The sequence below is a fragment of the Elephas maximus genome, chromosome 1 (genome assembly GCF_024166365.1).
Source record: "Elephas maximus indicus isolate mEleMax1 chromosome 1, mEleMax1 primary haplotype, whole genome shotgun sequence".
NCBI lineage: Eukaryota > Metazoa > Chordata > Mammalia > Proboscidea > Elephantidae > Elephas > Elephas maximus.
The window spans coordinates 153,370,582-153,390,006 of record NC_064819.1 but is presented as its reverse complement, the minus strand read 5'-3'; the positions used below and the strand labels follow the sequence as shown (position 1 = coordinate 153,390,006).

General features: G+C 43.5%; 1 protein-coding gene across 1 annotated transcript in view; it reads left to right on the top strand.

Moving 5' to 3' along the window:
• Positions 1-19,425, top strand: part of MDN1 (midasin AAA ATPase 1) — a 184,470-nt gene that overhangs the window by 132,687 nt on the left and 32,358 nt on the right. The window contains exons 63-76 of the mRNA XM_049897303.1: positions 588-1,293; positions 5,073-5,234; positions 5,447-5,720; positions 6,461-6,696; positions 7,729-7,824; positions 8,520-8,614; positions 8,947-9,068; positions 10,004-10,150; positions 11,010-11,119; positions 11,773-11,846; positions 12,310-12,508; positions 13,901-14,063; positions 15,457-15,603; positions 18,917-19,043. Of these exons, the coding sequence (XP_049753260.1) occupies positions 588-1,293; positions 5,073-5,234; positions 5,447-5,720; positions 6,461-6,696; positions 7,729-7,824; positions 8,520-8,614; positions 8,947-9,068; positions 10,004-10,150; positions 11,010-11,119; positions 11,773-11,846; positions 12,310-12,508; positions 13,901-14,063; positions 15,457-15,603; positions 18,917-19,043 (2,658 nt within the window). The remainder of the gene's footprint in view (positions 1-587; positions 1,294-5,072; positions 5,235-5,446; positions 5,721-6,460; positions 6,697-7,728; positions 7,825-8,519; positions 8,615-8,946; positions 9,069-10,003; positions 10,151-11,009; positions 11,120-11,772; positions 11,847-12,309; positions 12,509-13,900; positions 14,064-15,456; positions 15,604-18,916; positions 19,044-19,425) is intronic.

Genomic DNA, 19,425 nt, shown 5'->3' with positions numbered 1-19,425 from the left:
GGCTACTGACTCCCCTTTGTAAAAAGGCATTTGTGATTGACTTTGCAATAGCATTAGCAGAGGCTATGATACACATCTTTCAACTACATTAGCAGTTAGATTCCAAAGCCATGGTTCTAGACAGTAAAAGTGCCTGCTTTGAGAGAGGAGGGTGGGTATTCAAGGTGTGGATTCACACAAGGCCAAGATGGTTGAAACCAGAACTTCTTCTCAACATGGAAGAAGTTGAGTGTGGTGATGGTGTACCGTACTTCTACACCCTCCCTTGGCTGTAGATCTGTTTCCTTAGTGTAGTATATATTGTTTCCAGCCCTATCCTGGCTCTTTGACTTTAGACCTTAGTACCTACTTCAATGAGTTATGGTGAGGCTTCGATGAGATTTGCATCTAAAGTGCTTAGCGACAAGTGTAGCCTGTGGCGAATGCTCTATTAATTTTTCTCTTTTCATTTCAATTGTCAGTATCATCATCACATTATTCTGCAGCTGCTGATAGGCCTTCATTCTACTCTTCCTAGCTGAGGGCCCATTCTAGGTTTGCTGCTCTTCCTCTGACTGAATTTGCATATTGCGTTAATTTGCCTTCAGGTTGCTCCGCCAAAGAATTGATCAGCTGGAGAATCTGATCTGCAGACTGTCTAAGAAGCAGGCCTTTAGACCCCAGCTGCCTGCGTATGAGTCCCTGGTGCAGGAGATCCACCACTACGTCACCAGCATTGCCAAGGCCTCAGCCGTTCAGGATCTGCTTTCACGGCTCCTGCAGGCCACCCACATGGATGGGCCTCGGTCTGCTCAGGTGACCCAGAGCCTTCTGAAGGAGGAGGCTTCTTGGCAGCAGTCTCACCACCAGTTCCGGAAGCGGCTGGTGGAGGAGTATGCCCTGTATCCAGACACTGTGGCCCCACTGCAGGCGTCCATCCTGCAGATGCAGCACGGCATGAGGCTGGTGGCGTCCGAGGTGCATGCCTCGCTCCATGGCAGTGTGGTCTGTGCAGACAGGCTGGGTGCCCTGGCCACATCCCTGTTGGCTTTCCCATCGGTGGGCCCCACCTTCCCCACCTACTACGCTCACGCAGATGCTTTGTGCTCTGTGAAGTCAGAGGAGGTGCTGCGAGGCCTGGGGAAGCTGACCCTCAAGCGTTGTGGTGGAAAGGAGCTAGAAGGAAAGGGCCAGAGGCCCTGCCCAACCCGGGAGCAGCTAATGATGAATGCACTCCTCTATCTGCGCTCCCACGTGCTGTGCAAAGGAGAGCTGGACCAGCGGGCCCTGCAGCTCTTCAGGCACGTGTGCCAGGTAAGCCGTCTCCAGAGGCCTGTGCCACCTCCTGCTGAAGGAAGCTGGGCACACGCAGGGCAGCCTGTGGACATGACAGAGCCCAGGAGGTATAGAGACCGGAGACTGTCGTTAGGAAGCAGGAAGGCTGTTGTCTGCTCCTTTTTCCCACGCTTCTATCAGACTTTTGGGCCTTTATTCCTCAAATTTTAAGTGTTTTGTTTTTTTTTTCTTTTTTTAATCAGTGATGTTAGCCCTTTATCTGTGATGCACACTGCAGATATTTTCTCCTACATAGTCAGTTGTCTTTTGATTTTGTTTATGGTGATTTTGCCATGCAGTTTTTTCTTTTTTATAATTTTTATTGTGCTTTAAGTGAAAGTTTACAAATCAAGTCAGTCTTTCACACAAAAACTTACATACACCTAGCTACATACTCCCAATTACTCTCCCCCTAATGAGACAGCCCGCTCTCTCCCTCCACTCTCTTTTCTGTCCATTTCGTTGCAGTGTAATTTTTAAAATGTGTTAACTTTTTATTAGTATTAGAGGGAATAACTTCTGTTGGCTTTTCCCATATTAGTAAAAATCAGTATGTTCTATCGTAGATAATTAAGAGAATAAATATAAGCAAACATATCTAATAGTTGTACCACATAAAGTTATGTAAACCTTGTTCACCTACTGGTATATCCCATGTCAGGCTTGCTTATACGTGCATATGTATCTACAGGTGTGTGCATATGTATACTCTGAAGATTTTTTTAAAAAGTCATCTATCCCAGTGGTTACAAGTGTTTTTTAGTGGCACAGCCCTTTAAAAAGTAGAAGTCTTAACATAGTGACCCAATATTTAACAGATAAAGAGCTCCTCTGGTTGTGTTCAGTTCTGTCTCCTTCATAGTTCCCAATACACATCCTTAAAATGCTAGAGCTTTATGAAACAGGAAAAAATCCAAACCCGTTGCCATCAAGTCAATTCCAACTCATAGCAACCCTAAAGGGCAAAGTAGAACTGCCGCATGAGGTTTCCAAGGAGCAGCTGGTGGATCCGAACTGCTGACCTTTTGGTTAGCAGCCGAGCTGTTAACCATTGCACCACCAGGGCTCCATGAAACGAACAACAAACCACTAATAAAACCTATACTGTTTTATAACTTGCCTTTCAAAGTCTAACAACTTATGCTGATCATTTTCCCATTATTACGTATTTTTCACCTGCATCATACTCAGCAAGAACATACTGTTCTATTATGTGGGTGTGCCATAGCCCTTTAACTAGTTTCCTAACATTGGACTTTCACATTTATATGTAATTTTTTGTTATTCTGATAAAAACAGCACCACAATGAATATTCTTGGGTACAAATTCTAGAAAGCAGAATTGCTGGGACAAAGATTATATACGTTTTTTAGGCTTTTAACACAATTACCTTCCTGAATGCTGTTGTTGTTGTTAGGTGCAGTCCAGTCACTTCCGACTCATAGTTGACCCTATGTATGACAGAATGAAACACTGCCTGGTCGTTCGCCATCCTCACTATCATTGTTATGCTTGAGCTCAACGTTGCAGCCACTGTGTCAGTCCATCTCATTGAGGGTCTTCCTCTTTTTCACTGACCCTTTACTTTACCAGGCGTGATGTCTTTCTCCAGGCATGATCTCTGCTGATAACATGTCCACAGTATGTGAGACGATGCCTCACCATCCTTGCTTCTAGGAGCATCCTGGCTGTACTTCTTCCAAGACAGATATGTTGTGTTCTCTTGGCAGTCTACAGTATATTCAATATTCTTCGCCAACACCATAATTCAAAGATGTTAACTCTTTTTTGGTCTTCCTTATTCATTGTCCAGCTTTCACGTGCGTATGAGACAATAGAAAACACCATGGTTTGGGTCAAGTGCACCTTAGTCTTCAACGTGACATCTTTGCTTTAACACTTTAAGGAGATATTTTGCAGCAGGTTTGCCTAGTGCAATGTGTCGTTTGATTTTTTTTTTTTTTTATTGTGCTTCAAGTGAAAGTTTATAATTCAAGTCAGTTTCTCATACAAAAACTTATACACACATTGTTATGTGACCCTAGTTGCTCTTCCTACAATGTGACAGCACACTCCTTCTCTCCACCCTGTATTTTTTGTGTCCATTCAGCCAGCTACTGTCCCCTTTTGCCTCCTCATCTTGCCTCCAGACAGGAGCTGCCCACATAATCTCATGCGCCTACTTGAGCTAAGAAGCACACTCTTGACTAGTGTTATTTTGTGTCTTATAGTCCAGTCTGATCTTTGTATGAAGTTGGCTTCGGGAATGGTTTTAGTTCTGGGCTAACGGAGAGTCTGGGGTCCATGTTCTCTGGGGTCCCTCCAGTCTCGGTCAGACCATTAAGTCTGGTCTTTCTATGAGAATTTGAGATCGGCATCCCACTTTTCTCCTGCTCCATCAGGGACTCTCTGTTGTGTTCCTTTTCAGGGCAGTTGTTCATACCAGGCACCATCTACTTTTTCCTGTCTCACGTTGGTGGAGCCTCTGGCTTATGTGGCCCTTTCTGTCTGTTGGGCTCATATTTTCCTTATGTCTTTGGTATTCTTCATTCTCCTTTGCTCCAGGTGGGTTGAGACCAATTGATGCATCTTAGATGGCCGCTTGCTAGCATTTAAGACCCCAGACACCACTTCCCAAAGTGGGATACACAATGTTTTCTTAATACATTTTGTTATGCCAGTTGACCTAGATGTCCCCTAAAACCATGGTCCCCAGACTCCTGCCCCTGCTACTCTGTCCCTTGAAGTGTTGGGTTGTGTTCAGGAAACATCTTAGCTTTTTGTTTAGTCCAGTTATGCTGACTTCCCCTGTATTGTGTGTTGTCCTTCCCTGCACCTAAAATAATTCTCGTCTATTATCTAATTAGTGTCATTTGATTTCTTGACTGCTGCTTCCATGGATGTTGATTGTGGGTCCAAGTAAAATTAAATCTTTGAAAACTTCAATCTTTTCTCCATTTTTCATGATGTTGCTTATTGGTCCAGTTGTGAGGATTTTTGTTTTCTTTATGTTGGGGTGTAATCCATAAGGTAGGCCATGATCTTTGATCTTCATCAGTTGGTGCTTCCAGTCCTCTTCACTTTCAGTAAGTAAGGCTGTGCCAGCCATCTGCATAACATAGGTTAATGAGTCTTCCTCCAATGGTGATGCCCCATTTTTCTCATATAGTCCAACTTCTCAGATTATTTGCTCAGCATACAGATTGGATAAGTACGGTGAAAGGATACAACCTTGGTGCACACTTTTCATGACTTTAAACAATTTCCTGCTTGTTTAAACAATTGCTTCTTGATCTCCGTACAGTTTCATTTCCCTAGTCCTCTTCAATGGTGGATAAAAGAAAACCATTGCCGTAAAGTCAATCCAAACTCGTTGTGAACCTATTAGACAGAGTAGAACTGCCCTGTAGGGTTTCCAAGGCTGTAAATCTTTATGGAAGCAGACTGCCACATCTTTCTCTCACAGATCGCTAACCGCCGACCTTTCAGTTAGCAGGTGAGTGCTTTAACCATTGTGCCACCAGTGCCCCTTGTCACACCACAGCAGGGAGGAGTTTAGGAAACTCAGGTTGCTGCAGGTACAGTTTGAAAACACTTGCTCTCTAGTTCTTGGAATTTAGCTTCTTGGATGTTGGCTTTTATTTGTTTTTCAACTTTGGATGTTTTCTTTTTCATGAAAAAGCGGGTCTTGCCTTTGTTCCTTGTGAGCGACTTGGCAAAGAAAGGTAAGCTCCCTTCTGCATGTGTGACTTTTTAGGAAATCATCAATGAGTGGGATGAACAGGAACGCGTAGCCCAAGAGAAGGCAGAGCAGGAAAACAGCCTCTACAGATACAGGAGCAGAAACTCCAGGACAGCTCTGAGTGAGGAGGAGGAGGAGGAGCGGGAGTTCAGAAGACAGTTCCCTCTGCATGACAAGGTAGGGCAGTCGTATCGGGGGTTGTTTTGGAATGCATTCTCTTGATACCATACATGTTTCCTTCTAATGGCTTTTTAGGCTTTTAAATAGATCTTAATGCATATAAGTCGCCATTTCATTTTCTTGATTTGTTCACATTGCTCCTTTCCCTCTTTTAGCTTAATCTGGTTAGCACTAAACTAAAAGTTAAATTGCTGTAATGTTATTTGCAGGATTTTGCAGATATTTTGGTAGAGCCAACATTAGATGAGAAAAAGGGAACTTCAGATGGTCAAGAAGAAGCAGCAGCCGTGGATACCACCCTCCTCTCCCAGAGTTCAATGCAAGCTGTGATGCTGATACACCAACAGTTGTGCCTCAACTTTGCTCGATCCCTCTGGTACCAGAAGACTCTGCCGCCACACGAGACAAAGCATTACCTCAGCCTGTTTCTATCCTGCTATCAGACCGGGGCGTCACTTGTAACACACTTCTACCCTCTGATGGGTATGGCGGCTTACTTTTGTTATGCCCTTAGAAAGTCAAAGCAAATAGTTGGAGTCATTACTTCTGGAACAACTAAAACCATCACTTCCTGTTTTCACTTAATTCCTTAGTGATGGAGTTTCCTTAGTTTAAAGAACTTAAGCTAATTCAAGAATAGATTTAAAATTCTGTAATAAAGATGGTTTTTCATTGTTTGAATGCCTTGGGCTAAAGGGATTAAGAAAATGAAGACTTGATTTAAATGGTCTTTCTTTCCCACATTATTTGTACTTTTCCTCTAATGGCTTCAGTGCTTCTCAGATGTCTTTTGGGAGCAACCTGGGAACTCAGAAATTAATCTTACAGAACATGGTTTGTCGGCAGTTGGTTCAATGCAGTTTCCTACATGACCTCCTAAGTTAGTCCATGCAAGTAGGAAAAGGTTTTAAATTTTGACTCTCCCTACCCAGAAAAGTTACCAAAAACTGGGAATTTGAATGTATCAAGCTGAACTCGGCAACCTCTTGATGACACCTGGGCAGAATCTGGGTTTCTCAATGTCCCAGAAACTTGGCAACTTGACTGCTATGGTAGTGGAGTCACAGTTCTCTAGGCCAGTGTTGCTTTCAGGGAGAACAAGATTGAAATAACCTGCTTCATTTGTCCCAATTAGTTCATTATTTCTGAGCACGTTTGTAGCTTGTTGATAGACCTACTTACTCTGGTTACTGCATTTACCATAATCTTGTTTCACTTCACAGGGGTTGAGCTGAATGACAAACTCTTGGGCAGCCAGCTTTTGGCCTGCACCCTCTTCTATAACACTCTCTTTGGGGAGGCCACCTCAGACCTGATGGTGAAGCCTGATGGGCCCTATGACTTTTACCAGCACCCCAATGTCCCAGAAGCCCGGCAGTGCCAACCTGTGCTTCAAGGCTTCTCAGAGGCTGTCAGTCAGCTGCTGCAGGAGTGGCCGGAACACCCGGCCCTTGAGCAGGTAAAAGGCAGCCAACGAGGAAGGGGCGGGCTGTCCACAGTACCTGACCTGCACAGAGGTGGCCTCAGGCCATCCTGGGGGCATGGACTTGCACGTTTGTACATACAAATGAGGGTTTGTTGGTGTTGCTAGGTGCTGTTCAGTGAGCTCATAGTGACCCCGTGTGACTGAGTAGAACTGCCTCATAGGGTTTTCTACGTAGATTGCCAAGTCTTTCTCCGTGGAGCTGCTGAATGGGTCCAAATTGCTGACTTTTCAGTTAGCAGCCTCACACTCAACCATTTGGCAACAGAGCTCCTTAAACAAGGATTTAAAGAACCCCAATTCAGTGAGAAAGTACTTCTTTAATGCAGGGTGAATGTATCAGTTTGTATTGATGTTGTATAAATGATGTTAGGGGATTCCGTTGTCACCAAAAAAAAAAAAAAAAATTTCCCTCAAGTAGATTCTGACTCACAGCAACCCTGTAGGACAGAGCAGAACTGCCCCATAGAGTTTTCAAGGAGTCAGTGGTGGATTCAAACTGCTGACCTTTTGGTGAGCAGCTGAGCTCTTAACACTGCGCCACCAGGGCTTCTCTGTTGTTACAGGTGGCATTAATTTTTTTTCTTGGTCAGAGCGTGCTGTCTATGTGTTATAATACTGTTGTGCTCTTTACTTATTTAGACGCATTTGTTACCAAGGGCCTCATGGTTCTCTTAAATGTGCTAGAATTAGGCCTTGCTTTTTCAAGACGGGCAGTTTTACCTTAGACCTTGCTCTTTGGTCTTTAGTCGGTTTGTTATTAACTCTTATTACAGAGAATAATAAAAGTAATTCTTATCAAACTCAGTCTTACTTCCAGAATTATGCAGCAGATCCAGAGTTTATCTGGGTCAGGATCCACAGGCCCAGGAGTTTTATCCACAGCTTTCAGAGGTGCTTGTAAAGGAGAGGCTTAGTGTGAAACTTCTAGTCAGGCCTCTCTTCAGTACCTTGTGGCTTCATTAGTATTCCTGCTGAGATACCCATGTTTTTTTGTTATCTCTGCAGCTTCTGGTTGTAATGGACAGAATTCGTAGTTTTCCACTTTCCAGTCCCATCTCAAAGTTCTTGAATGGCTTAGAGATACTTCTAGCAAAGGCCCAGGTAAGAAGATGATCTCCTTCCCATTTTAGTTTGTAAGCAACTGAGAAAAGATTTATAGCACCTTTGTTGTTAGAGGGACAGACAGTGATAGTTTGAGTTGGAGAAGGATAATCTTACATGGTGTTTGTGGCACGCAGTTAGATCAGTACAATTGAAGCCATTGCCCACACAGAGAACCATCCATTTCACCTGTTCTGGAGGGTGGGACTTGGTGTTTGCCAGTACTGAGGGCTCACTCCTCCAGGGACTTCCAGGTGGGCCTTCAGTGCAGCTGAGTGCCTGTATACGTCACCTCCCTTCATATTCTCAGCCTTTCGAGGTGGCTGGCATGTCCCTGCTTCACAGATTGGGGTTCTTCACTTTGGAGGGATTGCATGTGACTTTGTTCACAGACAGGTAATAACAGAAACTCAGACTCAGGACTCCGAAGCCCATGCCTTGCCTGAAGCCTCTAAACTTGGCTCTGCTGGGGTACTGCCAGTGACCAGGGAGGACATGAAGCTGGATGTAAACTCATTACCGCTTTTGGAAAAGCAGCATAAATGGTGTTCAAGGGCCCAGTAATGTTGAATCTGAGTTCACTTAGGAAAAGTCCAGGATATTCCTGAGGGAGAAGGTGATTAGGGGATTAAATAACAACCATGTTCTTGTTGCTGTTAGTCGCCATCGAGTTGATTCCAACTTTGTTTCTTTAGGATTGGGAGGAAAATGCAAGTCGAGCTCTGTCTCTGCGGAAACATCTTGATTCGGTCACTCAGTTGATCATTCGATGGCGTAAATTGGAGCTAAAGTAAGTAATACTCATTTATCACTTCCCTCCTCCTCCTGAACTTGTGTTGTAGGGATTTTTGTCATTTGATAGTGTGTACTTTTCAGGATGTATGTGAATGGCAGTTACAGAACGTGCTTTTCATTCATACCACGGAGTTAAAAGCAAGGCATTAAAATGACCTCAGACACATCTAAAAAACAGCATACATTCCTGAGGCAGCAAATTTGGCATCTTCTCCATGTCCATTTGTGAGGAAACGATGGGGAGCATTTAGCTTCTGCTTCTATGATTTCCGATATTTCAAATGGGCTGTCCTAAATGCCTCCCTGGCCCTTTCTCTCATGTTTCAGCTGCTGGTCCATGAGTCTGGATAATACCATGAAGCGCCACACTGAGAAATCCACCAAGCACTGGTTCTCTATTTATCAGATGCTTGAGAAGCACATGCAGGAACAAACAGAAGAGCAGGAAGGTAACACCTGTCCGTCCGTTGCCTGCTTATGTAGAGGTTCCAAGCTAAACTTAGAGGGCAGTGGTGGTTCAGTGGTAGAATTTTACCTACTGTGCCGGAGACTGGGGTTCAATTCCCGACCAATGCATCTCATGCACAGCCACTACCCATCTGTTATTTCGTGTTGCTGTGGTACTGAAGAGGTTTCAGTGGAGCTTCCAGACTAATACGAACTAGGAAGAAGGGCCTGACGATCCATTTCAGAAAACGAGCCAATGAAAACCTTAGGGTTTATAACCGCCTGATCCACAGTCATGGAATGGCACAGGACTGGGCAGCGTTTCGTTCTGCCGTGCGTGGTGTTTCCATGAGTTGGGGGTGACTCAATGGCAGCTAACAATAAGCTAAATGGGGAGTGCTGCTTTACCTGGGCCATTTCTCCTGTTCCCACTGCATTCATGTAGGCATGAAAGATGCCGCCTGTGACTTCATGGTATTCCTGAGAGGTCAGCCAATAAAGCAGTGTAGTTTGTTTTTTCATGAGAGAATAACTGAGGCTGGAGAGCTTTGAGTGACTTGTCCAAAGTCTAGAGAATCAGTCATAAGATAAGGTTTCTTTGTGTTCTCTGTCCATGAGACAAATCTAACTGAAAGTTGCCTTCATGGTAGGTAGTAGTTAATACTTGAGTAAAAAGGTTTCATTTCATGCTCACAACAAACACCTCATAATTTAGTTTGTAATTTGTTGTGAGTATGTTTAACGCATACCCTGGGTGAAGCTGATGGTTTTAAATTAGCTTGAAACTTAGCTGTGGCTCTTGCTTTAAAGCCCACATTAACTGTAGTCTCTGCTGGACAGCCACTCTCATTTTTCCCCATAATAGACTGCATACACATTATGAATAGGGAGTAATGGTTAATGGCAAACTTAAGTTTTCCTGTTTGAATCTCTAAAGATGACAAGCAAATGACCCTGATGTTGCTGGTCAGCACATTACAAGCATTTATTGAAGGATCCTCCCTGGGAGAATTCCATGTTCGTCTTCAGATGTTACTGGTTTTCCATTGCCATGTCTTGCTGATGCCACAAGTTGAAGGAAAGGGTGAGGATATTTTTTCTTTGTCTTTATTTTTACACTTTGCACTATTCAGATGGCCCAGGTTTTGAGTTTTCCACATGAGACAGGTATCTTGTTGCACACCAGGTTTTAAACAGGACAGTTTTAGTCACTTTTTACTTAAAAGGGATTCATATTGATATAGAGAAGAACATGCAAAGGAAAGCACAGACTGGTTATAGATGAAGCCCTGACTACAGTGAACGCTGGTAGAGGGAAATTAATGGATGAAGATCTCAGGAACTGGCATGTCGAGGCAGCATGTGTTTCTGTCTAGACAGTGTATAAGTTCTGCTAAGCTTCTGGCTTGATCCAGGCCGTTTTTAGGTTTTTTGATCTGTTGAGGGTCCCGCCACATACCAAATAACTGCACATAAAACTGTGTCTACTTCTTTACCATCTCTGACTACAGCAATTTGGATAAGACACACTGTAAAATCAGTATAGATTGCTCATGAATGAACAGCTGAGGGAAACCTCTTAATATGTCATCTTTTAAAACAGGCTTGTTTCTGCTGATTTTTATTTTTACAGTAGATTCAGGGAGCTTAAAATTGTGATCTTGGCAGAGCCTTTGAGTACATCATCTTTAAAAACAGAAGTGCAACAAAAAAAATTTCCTACAAGCTGAAATGAAAAATATGGTAGCATTGATAGCCTGCATGTCTGGCAACTACAGACGTTGCCTGATAGACTGCTGCATGGTCTGCCTGTGGAACGTGCCGTAACCTCGTAGCCTAAAGAGTAGTGAGGGAGGATCATCGCTGAACTGTGAAGCCCACAGCTGGGGCCACTAGCACATGCAGCAAGTGTGGTATGTTTGTTTCCTTTTCATTTCTTCCAGATTCACTTTGCAGTGTTCTGTGGAATTTGTACCATTATTACAAGCAATTCTTTGACCGGGTCCAGGCCAAAATTGTGGAACTTCGTTCCCCCCTAGAAAAAGAACTTAAAGTAAGACGAACAGCTGTCATGTTCACTCTTTGGAGAATAAGAATCAGCAAATGCTTTTTATTTACTTCTGCTCTTTTACCTATTTAGTAATGAGACGTGTTTTTTTTTTAAACACAGTGAGAAAGGGGCTAAAGGGAATGGAGGGAGCACTGCCAAGTAGGATGTAAGATTTACGTTTCGTGGTATTGGCTTCATTGCTAACCCAGCCAAGTGTGTTAGGGCTTGGTGGAGTGGCTCCTACCTCTCTTCTGATGGGCTTTCCAGGCTCCTCAAGGGGATGGCCTCGAGAAGTCTCTTACTGCTCCCTCCCAAGCTGCATCTTTCACCTCAGAGGTCTGCCCTGGAGTGGGGGTCCCTGTGCCATTGAGGTGCCCAGGGTAAAGAGGGCCCTTTCTTGTTCAATTCTTTAGGTCAGTGTGGCACATGACTTACTTGGGGGTTCCAGCATCAGGTCCGTATCAGGTGGCCTATGGTAGCAGCACTTTACGCTTTTGAGACAATCACGTGGTTTCTTTTTTAGACTTTACTTGTTCACAGACACACAGTCGTGTGTTTGGGGATGGAGTGGGCTCTGATCTTTGGCAAGCAGATCTAGAAAGAAACAGTCACACTAGCTGTATAAAGCTATTCTTTGAGCTTCGTTTATCTTCCAGGAATTTGTTAAGATATCCAAGTGGAATGATGTCAGCTTCTGGTCCATTAAACAGTCTGTGGAAAAGACACACAGGTAATTCATATCCTGAAATGGGGGTGACTGAAGCTCAGGATTCTGAGTGGTAGGCAGCAAGACTACACTGCCATAATGGCCTGGCTTAGCGCTGCCTTGAGCTTCTGAAAAACACTAGGTTGTTTTGGTATGATCGTCTGACACCAGCCCCTGCTACCCAAAGCAAAGTCTGTGCCTACAACAGAAATTGATTTACCTTCAGAAAAAGCAGGCCGCATGCTTTAGAAGGGCCAAGGCTTCGGCACCAACCATCCGTTTTACCTTGAGCAAAGTGACCCCACTGTTCATCACTTTAGTTTCATCTATAAAAGGAGGATGACAATTTGTGCCATACCTTTGTTTTTTTAAAAAAAAAAAAAAAAACAGGCAAGATTGTATATGTGTATGCATTATAATGCACTTATGTATTTCCTCACTTTGCATTCAATTTTTTCTTCTCATCTCTGTCGTTACCTGGGGTCAGGACCCTCTTTAAATTCATGAAAAAATTTGAAGCTGTGCTGAGTGAACCTTGCCGGTCATCCTTGGTGGAGAGTGACAAAGAAGAACAGTCTGACTTTTTGCGTGGGCCAACAGATGCAGCCTTGAGTGACCCATCTCCCATTCAAAGTCTGAACAGGGCAGTGAGGGAGACCTTGTTAGCCCGGCCGGCAGCTGGACAGGTACTAGCTCATGGAATAGTGCATGCTATTCCTAAGCCAGACAGATGGAACCTACATTTTATGTCTAAGGGGTCTCTTTTGAACTAGGCAAGGAAATGCCTTTGACATCTTGCTTTTTGCACATATATAGCGTTTATTTGTTTGCCTGACCCCACTGCAGAATAAGGCAAAAAAGCATCAGCCTTCACACTGGAAGTTTAACCCTAGACTATGGGAAATAACCTTTGTGCTTACCTGTGAACATTTTATCTACCTGTGAGGGAGATTAGAACCTGCCTTTGGGCTCCACAGAGGGTGGATGTGTGCATTGGTGTGCTGGTTTGTAGTCTTTGCTCATTACTGTGGTGTAAACATGCCCAGCATGTCCAATTCCAAGCACCAGCAGATACGAGTTGACTTACAAAATTCCTGAAAATTTGAAAGCCAGAGAGACCTTAGGTGAGCAGGTCTGTTACAGGAGGGGCACCCCTGCTACATGTGCTTGGGTGTTGGGAGCCCCAGGGTTGAGGACCACTGCTCAAGGGAGTAATCCCTTTGCCTTCTAACTGAGCTCCCCAACCTGGGGTCCACAGAGCGAGTAATGGAGGTCCTTAAGCTGCTTTTAATATTGCAGTAGTTCAGAAGGCATAGTAAAAATTGAGCATGTAGTATATAGCCAAGGTTGTTTTCTTTTAACTGTATTTATCATGCTGATCAAAAATTTTGGTTTGTTATTGATGACAGTGGCTCAGTGGCTAAGAGTTTGGCTCCTAACCAAAAAGTCAGCAGTTAAATCCACCAGCCACTTTTTGGAAACCCTGTGGGGCGGTTCTAATATGTCCTATTGGGTTCCTATAAGTCGGAATTAACACAATGGCAATGGGTTTTGGTTTTCAGGACAAAAAATAATGAAAATATGTCCCTGATGAATGAAAGGTCTTTCCTTTATCTGGTATCTGGGCTCCTAATATTTGAAATGTTAATCTGGAACTGGAGGGTAGGAGGAGGTAGAAGATTGATTTATTTCTCCTTGTGGTTTTGAGAAACATAGTGCAACTCAGCATCTTAAGGGCAGCAGTTACATTATTCATCCTGCGGTGTTCATAGATCAGAACGGAGGTTTCCTCATGACCAGCATAGAAAGAATTGTCCAGGGCTGGGGGCTGGGAGGAGTGTCCTTCCACTGCGGTGACCTCATACAAAGGAGCAATACAATTTGCTAAATATCCACGGTATATGCCTATTTTAATTTTAGTAACACTACATTTGTACTCATGAAACTTCAGAGATAGTGATAAAGGAATTTAATGTTTGCTGAGTTGGGTGTGTGGGGCACAGCATTTAAATTAAATTAGAAGGTTAGAGGTCAGTGTTGTTCTTGGCAGTGAGATTAACCTGTTTTGTGTCTCATAGGCCACAATTCCAGTACTGTGTCAGGGTGTTGCTCCTTTTCCCTTGGAGGGGGAACTTCTGAGTCGCTTGCCGAAGCTCACACAGCGAATGAAGAAGATATGCCTGACATTCATGAAGGAGAGTCCCCTGCCACACCTAGTGGAGGGCCTCGATCAGTTCACAGGTGAGTGCCAGCAGCCAGGGCAAGGGTGGCCCTGGAAGATGGGAATGTGTTCTGTATGTCCTTTTTTTGACACCTGAATAGTATTGAGCAGTTAATTGAATAAACAAGTGGGCTGGAAACTAGTAGAACCCAGACAGGACACAACTGAGACTACACAAATTGTCATCATAATTTTCATTTTGTCCTTTCTTCTGTAAACTGGTGTATATTATGCCGTTTTCTACAACAGTCCTGTTCATGCTATTATTGGTTGAGGACGTGGGTAAAGGGGCAAAGAGATGGCTCTCCCAGAGCCTCTAAGCTGTCCCCACCTCTCAAAATGTTGTTGCCTTTGAGTTAATGGAAATAGAAAGTTCACTCACAGACCTCTCCTTGCTTCCTTTGCTTTAGCAGTTTCATATTTCTGGCTGTCTCAGCTCAGGAAAGACGAGAGCCAAGACCTGCCCTGTAGGTAACATAGCAATGGCTAAGGAAGGGAAGCTAGAGCCTGATAGGCTGTTTGGGCCCTTGACGCCCCTTTCCATCCTCACAGGGAGGCTGGTCTTCCTTTAAGAAAGCTAATCTGATCTCAGGGTGCTCTTTAGTTTTAAAACTTGTTAGAGTAGCAGCCTGATTATCCATTGTTCAAGGTCACCTGCCTGCCTGAGTCTGATGATGAGGGTAAATGGAATACAGGATCCCATGTGGAAAGGGGACACGCTCTGTGCAAAGTAGAGCATGTTCTCTTTTCACCCTCCCAGAGCGTCAGTGTTTGGTGCAGCGGTGTGCTGGCTCTCATCCAGTGACTTCCTGGGGTAGGTGGGCCGCACCCTTTTTCTGTAGGCCCCATGTGTACTTAGGAAGGCAGCATGACAGTTAGGCAGTGGATCAAGTCTTGGCTCATCCACTCTTTAGCTGAAATGCCTTTAGAAAGTGACTAGAATTTACAGTCTCTAAAATGGGGCTACAAGCAAGTGCTTCTGGAGTTGTGTAGATTAAAAGAGCATCTACCTAGTACTGGGTACAGTGTAGGAACTCAATACATATTCACCAGAAAATTACTTCAGGTAGAAAGCTAAGAGCAGCAGTTCCTAGTATAATACACTGTACATTGTTGGTGCTGGATGAATTCTTTTTGCTTGATTGATTATAAATAAAACCCCTAAGTGGAGAAGAACACCTACTTTTATTTGAGTTGTTTGTTGTCAAGAGGCCTGGAATCCCATGTGATTTTATTTTTCTATTTCCGTACATCTTGATCCTTGAGTTGAAACACTTTACCAAGTGTCAGGGCCTATGTGAAGTGCCCGAGATAGAAAGATAAATGATGCGTGGTGCTTGTTCCTCCCAGGGTCCCCAGTCTTGGGTGATACAACATTAATAAGCCCCTGGTGTTTCTGTGTTTCCCCTGTAGGTGAGGTCATTTCCTCTGTGCGTGAGCTGCAGAGCTTAGAGGTGGAGCCTTGGTCTGAGAAGGAGAAGCGACATTCAGAGGCCAAGCACATTCTCAGGCAGAAGCAGCGAGCTTTATCAGAGCTCTTCAAACACCTCGCACACACAGGTAAGGCCCTGCTTCAAAACAGAAGGTGGCAGCAAGGGTTTTTGTTGTTTTTAAAATTTTATTGTGGGAAAATATATATAACTAAACATTTGCCTTTTCGACCATTTTTACGTGTACAATTCAGTGACATTAATAACACTGACTATGTTGTGTAACTATCACCACTGTCCATTTCCAATTTTTTTTTTTTTCCATCATTCTTAACAGAAATTCAGTACCCCTTAAGCAATGACTCCCCAGTTTCCCCTCCCAACCGCCACTGGTAGCCACTAATAAACTTTGATTTCTGTATTTGCCTGTTGTGGACCTTTTATATAAATGGAATCATATGATACTTGTCCTTCTGTGTCTGACTTATTCCACTTAGCATAATGTTTTCAAGGTTCATCCATGTCATATCATATATCAAAACTTCATTTCTCTTTATGGTGGAATAATAGTCCATTATATGGCTGTACCACATTTTCTTTATCCGTTTATCTCTTGATGGACACTTGGGTTGTTTCTACCTTTTGGTTATTGTGAATAATGCTGCAGTGAACATTGGTGAAAAGTTATCTGTTTGAGTCCCTGCTTTCAAGTCTTTTGGATTTAGAACCAGGAGTGAAATTACTGGGTCATATGGTAATTTTTTTTTATGGTAATTCCAGGTTTAATTTTTTGAGGAACCGCCAAACTTTTGCAGAACAACTGAATGTTTTACGTTCCTGTCAGCAATGCAGGAGGGTTTCAGTTTCTCCACATCCTGGCCAACATTTGTTCTTTTCCATTTTTCTGATAATAGCTATCCTAGTAGATGTGAAGTAGTATCTCACTATGATTTTGATTTGCATTTCCCTGATGAAGTTGAGCATCTTTTCATGTGCTTACTGGCTGTCGCAATCGTCTAGTGCTGCTATAGCAGAAATACCACAAATAGATGGCTTTAACACAGAAGTTTATTCTCTTACAGTCTAGTAGGTTACAAGTCCTAATTCAGGACGCCGGCTGCAGGGCTCTGTCGGCTCTGGAGGAGAGTCCTTGTCATCAGTCTTCCCTAGGTCTGGGACCATCTCAGCGCAGGAATTTCAGGTTCAAAGGACACGCTCTACAACTGCCACTGTTTTCTTGGTGGTGTGAGGTTCCCCCCTCCACCCCCCGCCCCCTGCCCTGCTCACTTTCCTTTTTATTTCTTGAAAGATAAAAGGTGGTGCACGCCGTACCCCAGGGAAACTCTCTTTACGTTGGTTCAGGGATGTGACCTGGGTAAGGGTGTTTTTACAACCCTACTCTAATCCTCTTTAACATGAAATTACAATCACAAAATGGAGGACAACCACACAATACTGGGAATCATGACTAACCAAGTTGACACATTTTGGGAGGACACAATCCAGTCTATTAGACTGGCATTTGTTTATCTTTGGCAAAATATTTATTCAAGTCTTTTGTTCATTTTTTGATTGGGTTATCTTTCTGTTGTTGAGTTGTGGGAGTTCCTTATGTATTCTGGATACTAAACCCTTACCAGATATATAAAACCCAGTGCCATAGCCACCCCGTAGGACAGAGTAGAACTGCCCCGTAGAGTTTCCGAGGAGCGCCTGGCGGATTTAAACTGCCAGCACTTTGGTTAGCAGGCATAGCACTTAACCACTATGCCGCCAGGGTTCCCTACCAGATATATATAGTACCCGGATATTTTCCCTCATTCTCTCGGTTGTTTCTTTACTTACTTTCTTTTTTGCGGTTGATTGTTTTTATTATTTCCAAAATAATTAGATTGGTACCCTAGTAGTTTCCAAAGGTGACCAGTGATTTTTTCTTTTTCATGTTCTGGCTGTTTTGCATTCTTTGTCTTTTTTTTTTTTTTTAATTGTGTTTTAGATGAAAGTTTACAGAGCAAATTAGCTTCTCATTAAACAATTAATACACATATTGTGTTGTGACATTGGTTGCCAGCCCCACGATGTGTTGAGACTCTCCCCTATTCACCCTTGGGCTCCCCCTTACCAGCTTGCCTGTCCCCTCCCACCTTCTCGTCCTTGCTTCTGGGCTAGTGTGCCCATTTAATCTCGTTTTATGGGTCTGCCTAATCTTTGGCTGAAGGGTGAACATCAGGAGTGACTTCAGTACTGAGCTAAAAGGGTGTCAGGGGCCATACTCTGGAGATTTCTCCAGTCTCTGTTTGACCAGCAAGTCTGGTCTTTTTATGTGTGTGTGAGAGTTCGAGTTTTGTTCTTCATTTTTCTCCAGCTCTGTCTGGGACCCTCTATTGTGATCCCTGTCAGAGCAGGTGGTGGTGGTAGCTGGGCGCCATCTAGTTGTGCTGGACTCAGTCTGGTGGAGGCTGGGGTAGTGTGGTCCATTAGTCCTTTGGACTAATCTTTTCCTTGTGTCTTCTATTTTCTTCACTGTCCCTTGCTCCAGACGGGGTGGCTGTTTCTTTACTTCTTGATAAAATTCTTTGATACACACACAATAAAAACAAAATCAAACCCATTGCCGTCGAATCGATTCTGGCTCATAGCAACCCTATAGGACAGGGTAGAACTGCCCCGTAGAGTTTCCAAGGAGTGCCTGGTGGATTCGAACTGCTGACCTTTTGGTTAGCAGCTGTAGCCCTTAACCACTACGCCACCAGAGTTTTCATAGGTACATAAAAAAGTCTTTTAAATTTTGATGAAGTCGCATTTATCTGTTTTGTCGTTTGTTGCTTGTGCTTTTAATGTCATATCTATGAATCCATTGTCAAAAAAGCAGGCAAGATTTTGAAATGCCATCCCAAGAGTTCCAGTCATGCATGCATAAAACACATAAGCCATTTACGATCCCCACGTAGTTTCACAGTTTTATAATTTGCTTTCTTAGAATCTGTGTTTTTATTTTCATCACGGTATGCTTTATGGCACCCACCCCCTAATGTAACATAGAAAAGAACGCTCGTTAAAATGCAGATGCAGATTCTGTTTCAATAGGAGTAGGTGGGACCTGAGAGTGAATTTCTAGCAAGCCCGCAGGGATGCTGTTGTAAGGAATTTAAGTTGAGGGCATGGGTGGAAGACATCCATTCTAGCCTCTTTCCTTAAACTAACAAAAGAAAAGCACCAAACCCATTACATTGAGTCAACTCCAGCTTATAGAGACCCTATAGGACAGAGTAGAACTGCTCCATGGGGTTTCTAAGGCATCTTTATGGAAGCAGACGGCCACATCTTTCTCCTGTTAAGCGGCTGGTGGGTTTGAACCACCTACCTTTTGGTTAGCAGCCAAGAACTTAGCCACTGTGCTACCAGGGCTCCTTTCCTTAAACTAATGGCTGTTTATTTCCTAGGTTTGTCATATCGCAAAGGTCTTGCCTGGGCTCGTTCAAAAAACCCCCAAGAGATGCTTCATCTTCACCCATTAGATCTCCGGAGCACGTTGTCTATAGTCAGCAACACTCAGGAGGCTGACTCTAGGTTTGTGTTTTAAAGTATACGTAGAGCAAGTCACTTAAGCCTCTGTGTCCTCATTTGTCAAAATGTGGATAGCAGTAGCTCTTTCACTGCATTGTAAAGATTAAGATAATATTTCAAAAAGTGCCTGGCTCAGGACTTGGCACTGGGTGACCATTCAATAAGTGTTGATTTTATTCTTCTTCCCTTTCCCTTTCCTCCTCATCCTCCATTGTTTTCTTCATCCTTTGATTTCTCTGAGACCTACTCATTTCCTTTGAATGTACAGATGAAACTGTGAGAGAATGGCCACATTCTTGGCTGCTCTGACTACATCCCTTATAACGTCCAATGCAGTTTTGAATTTGAGCACCCTTAAACCTTTGAGACAGATAGACCTACCTTT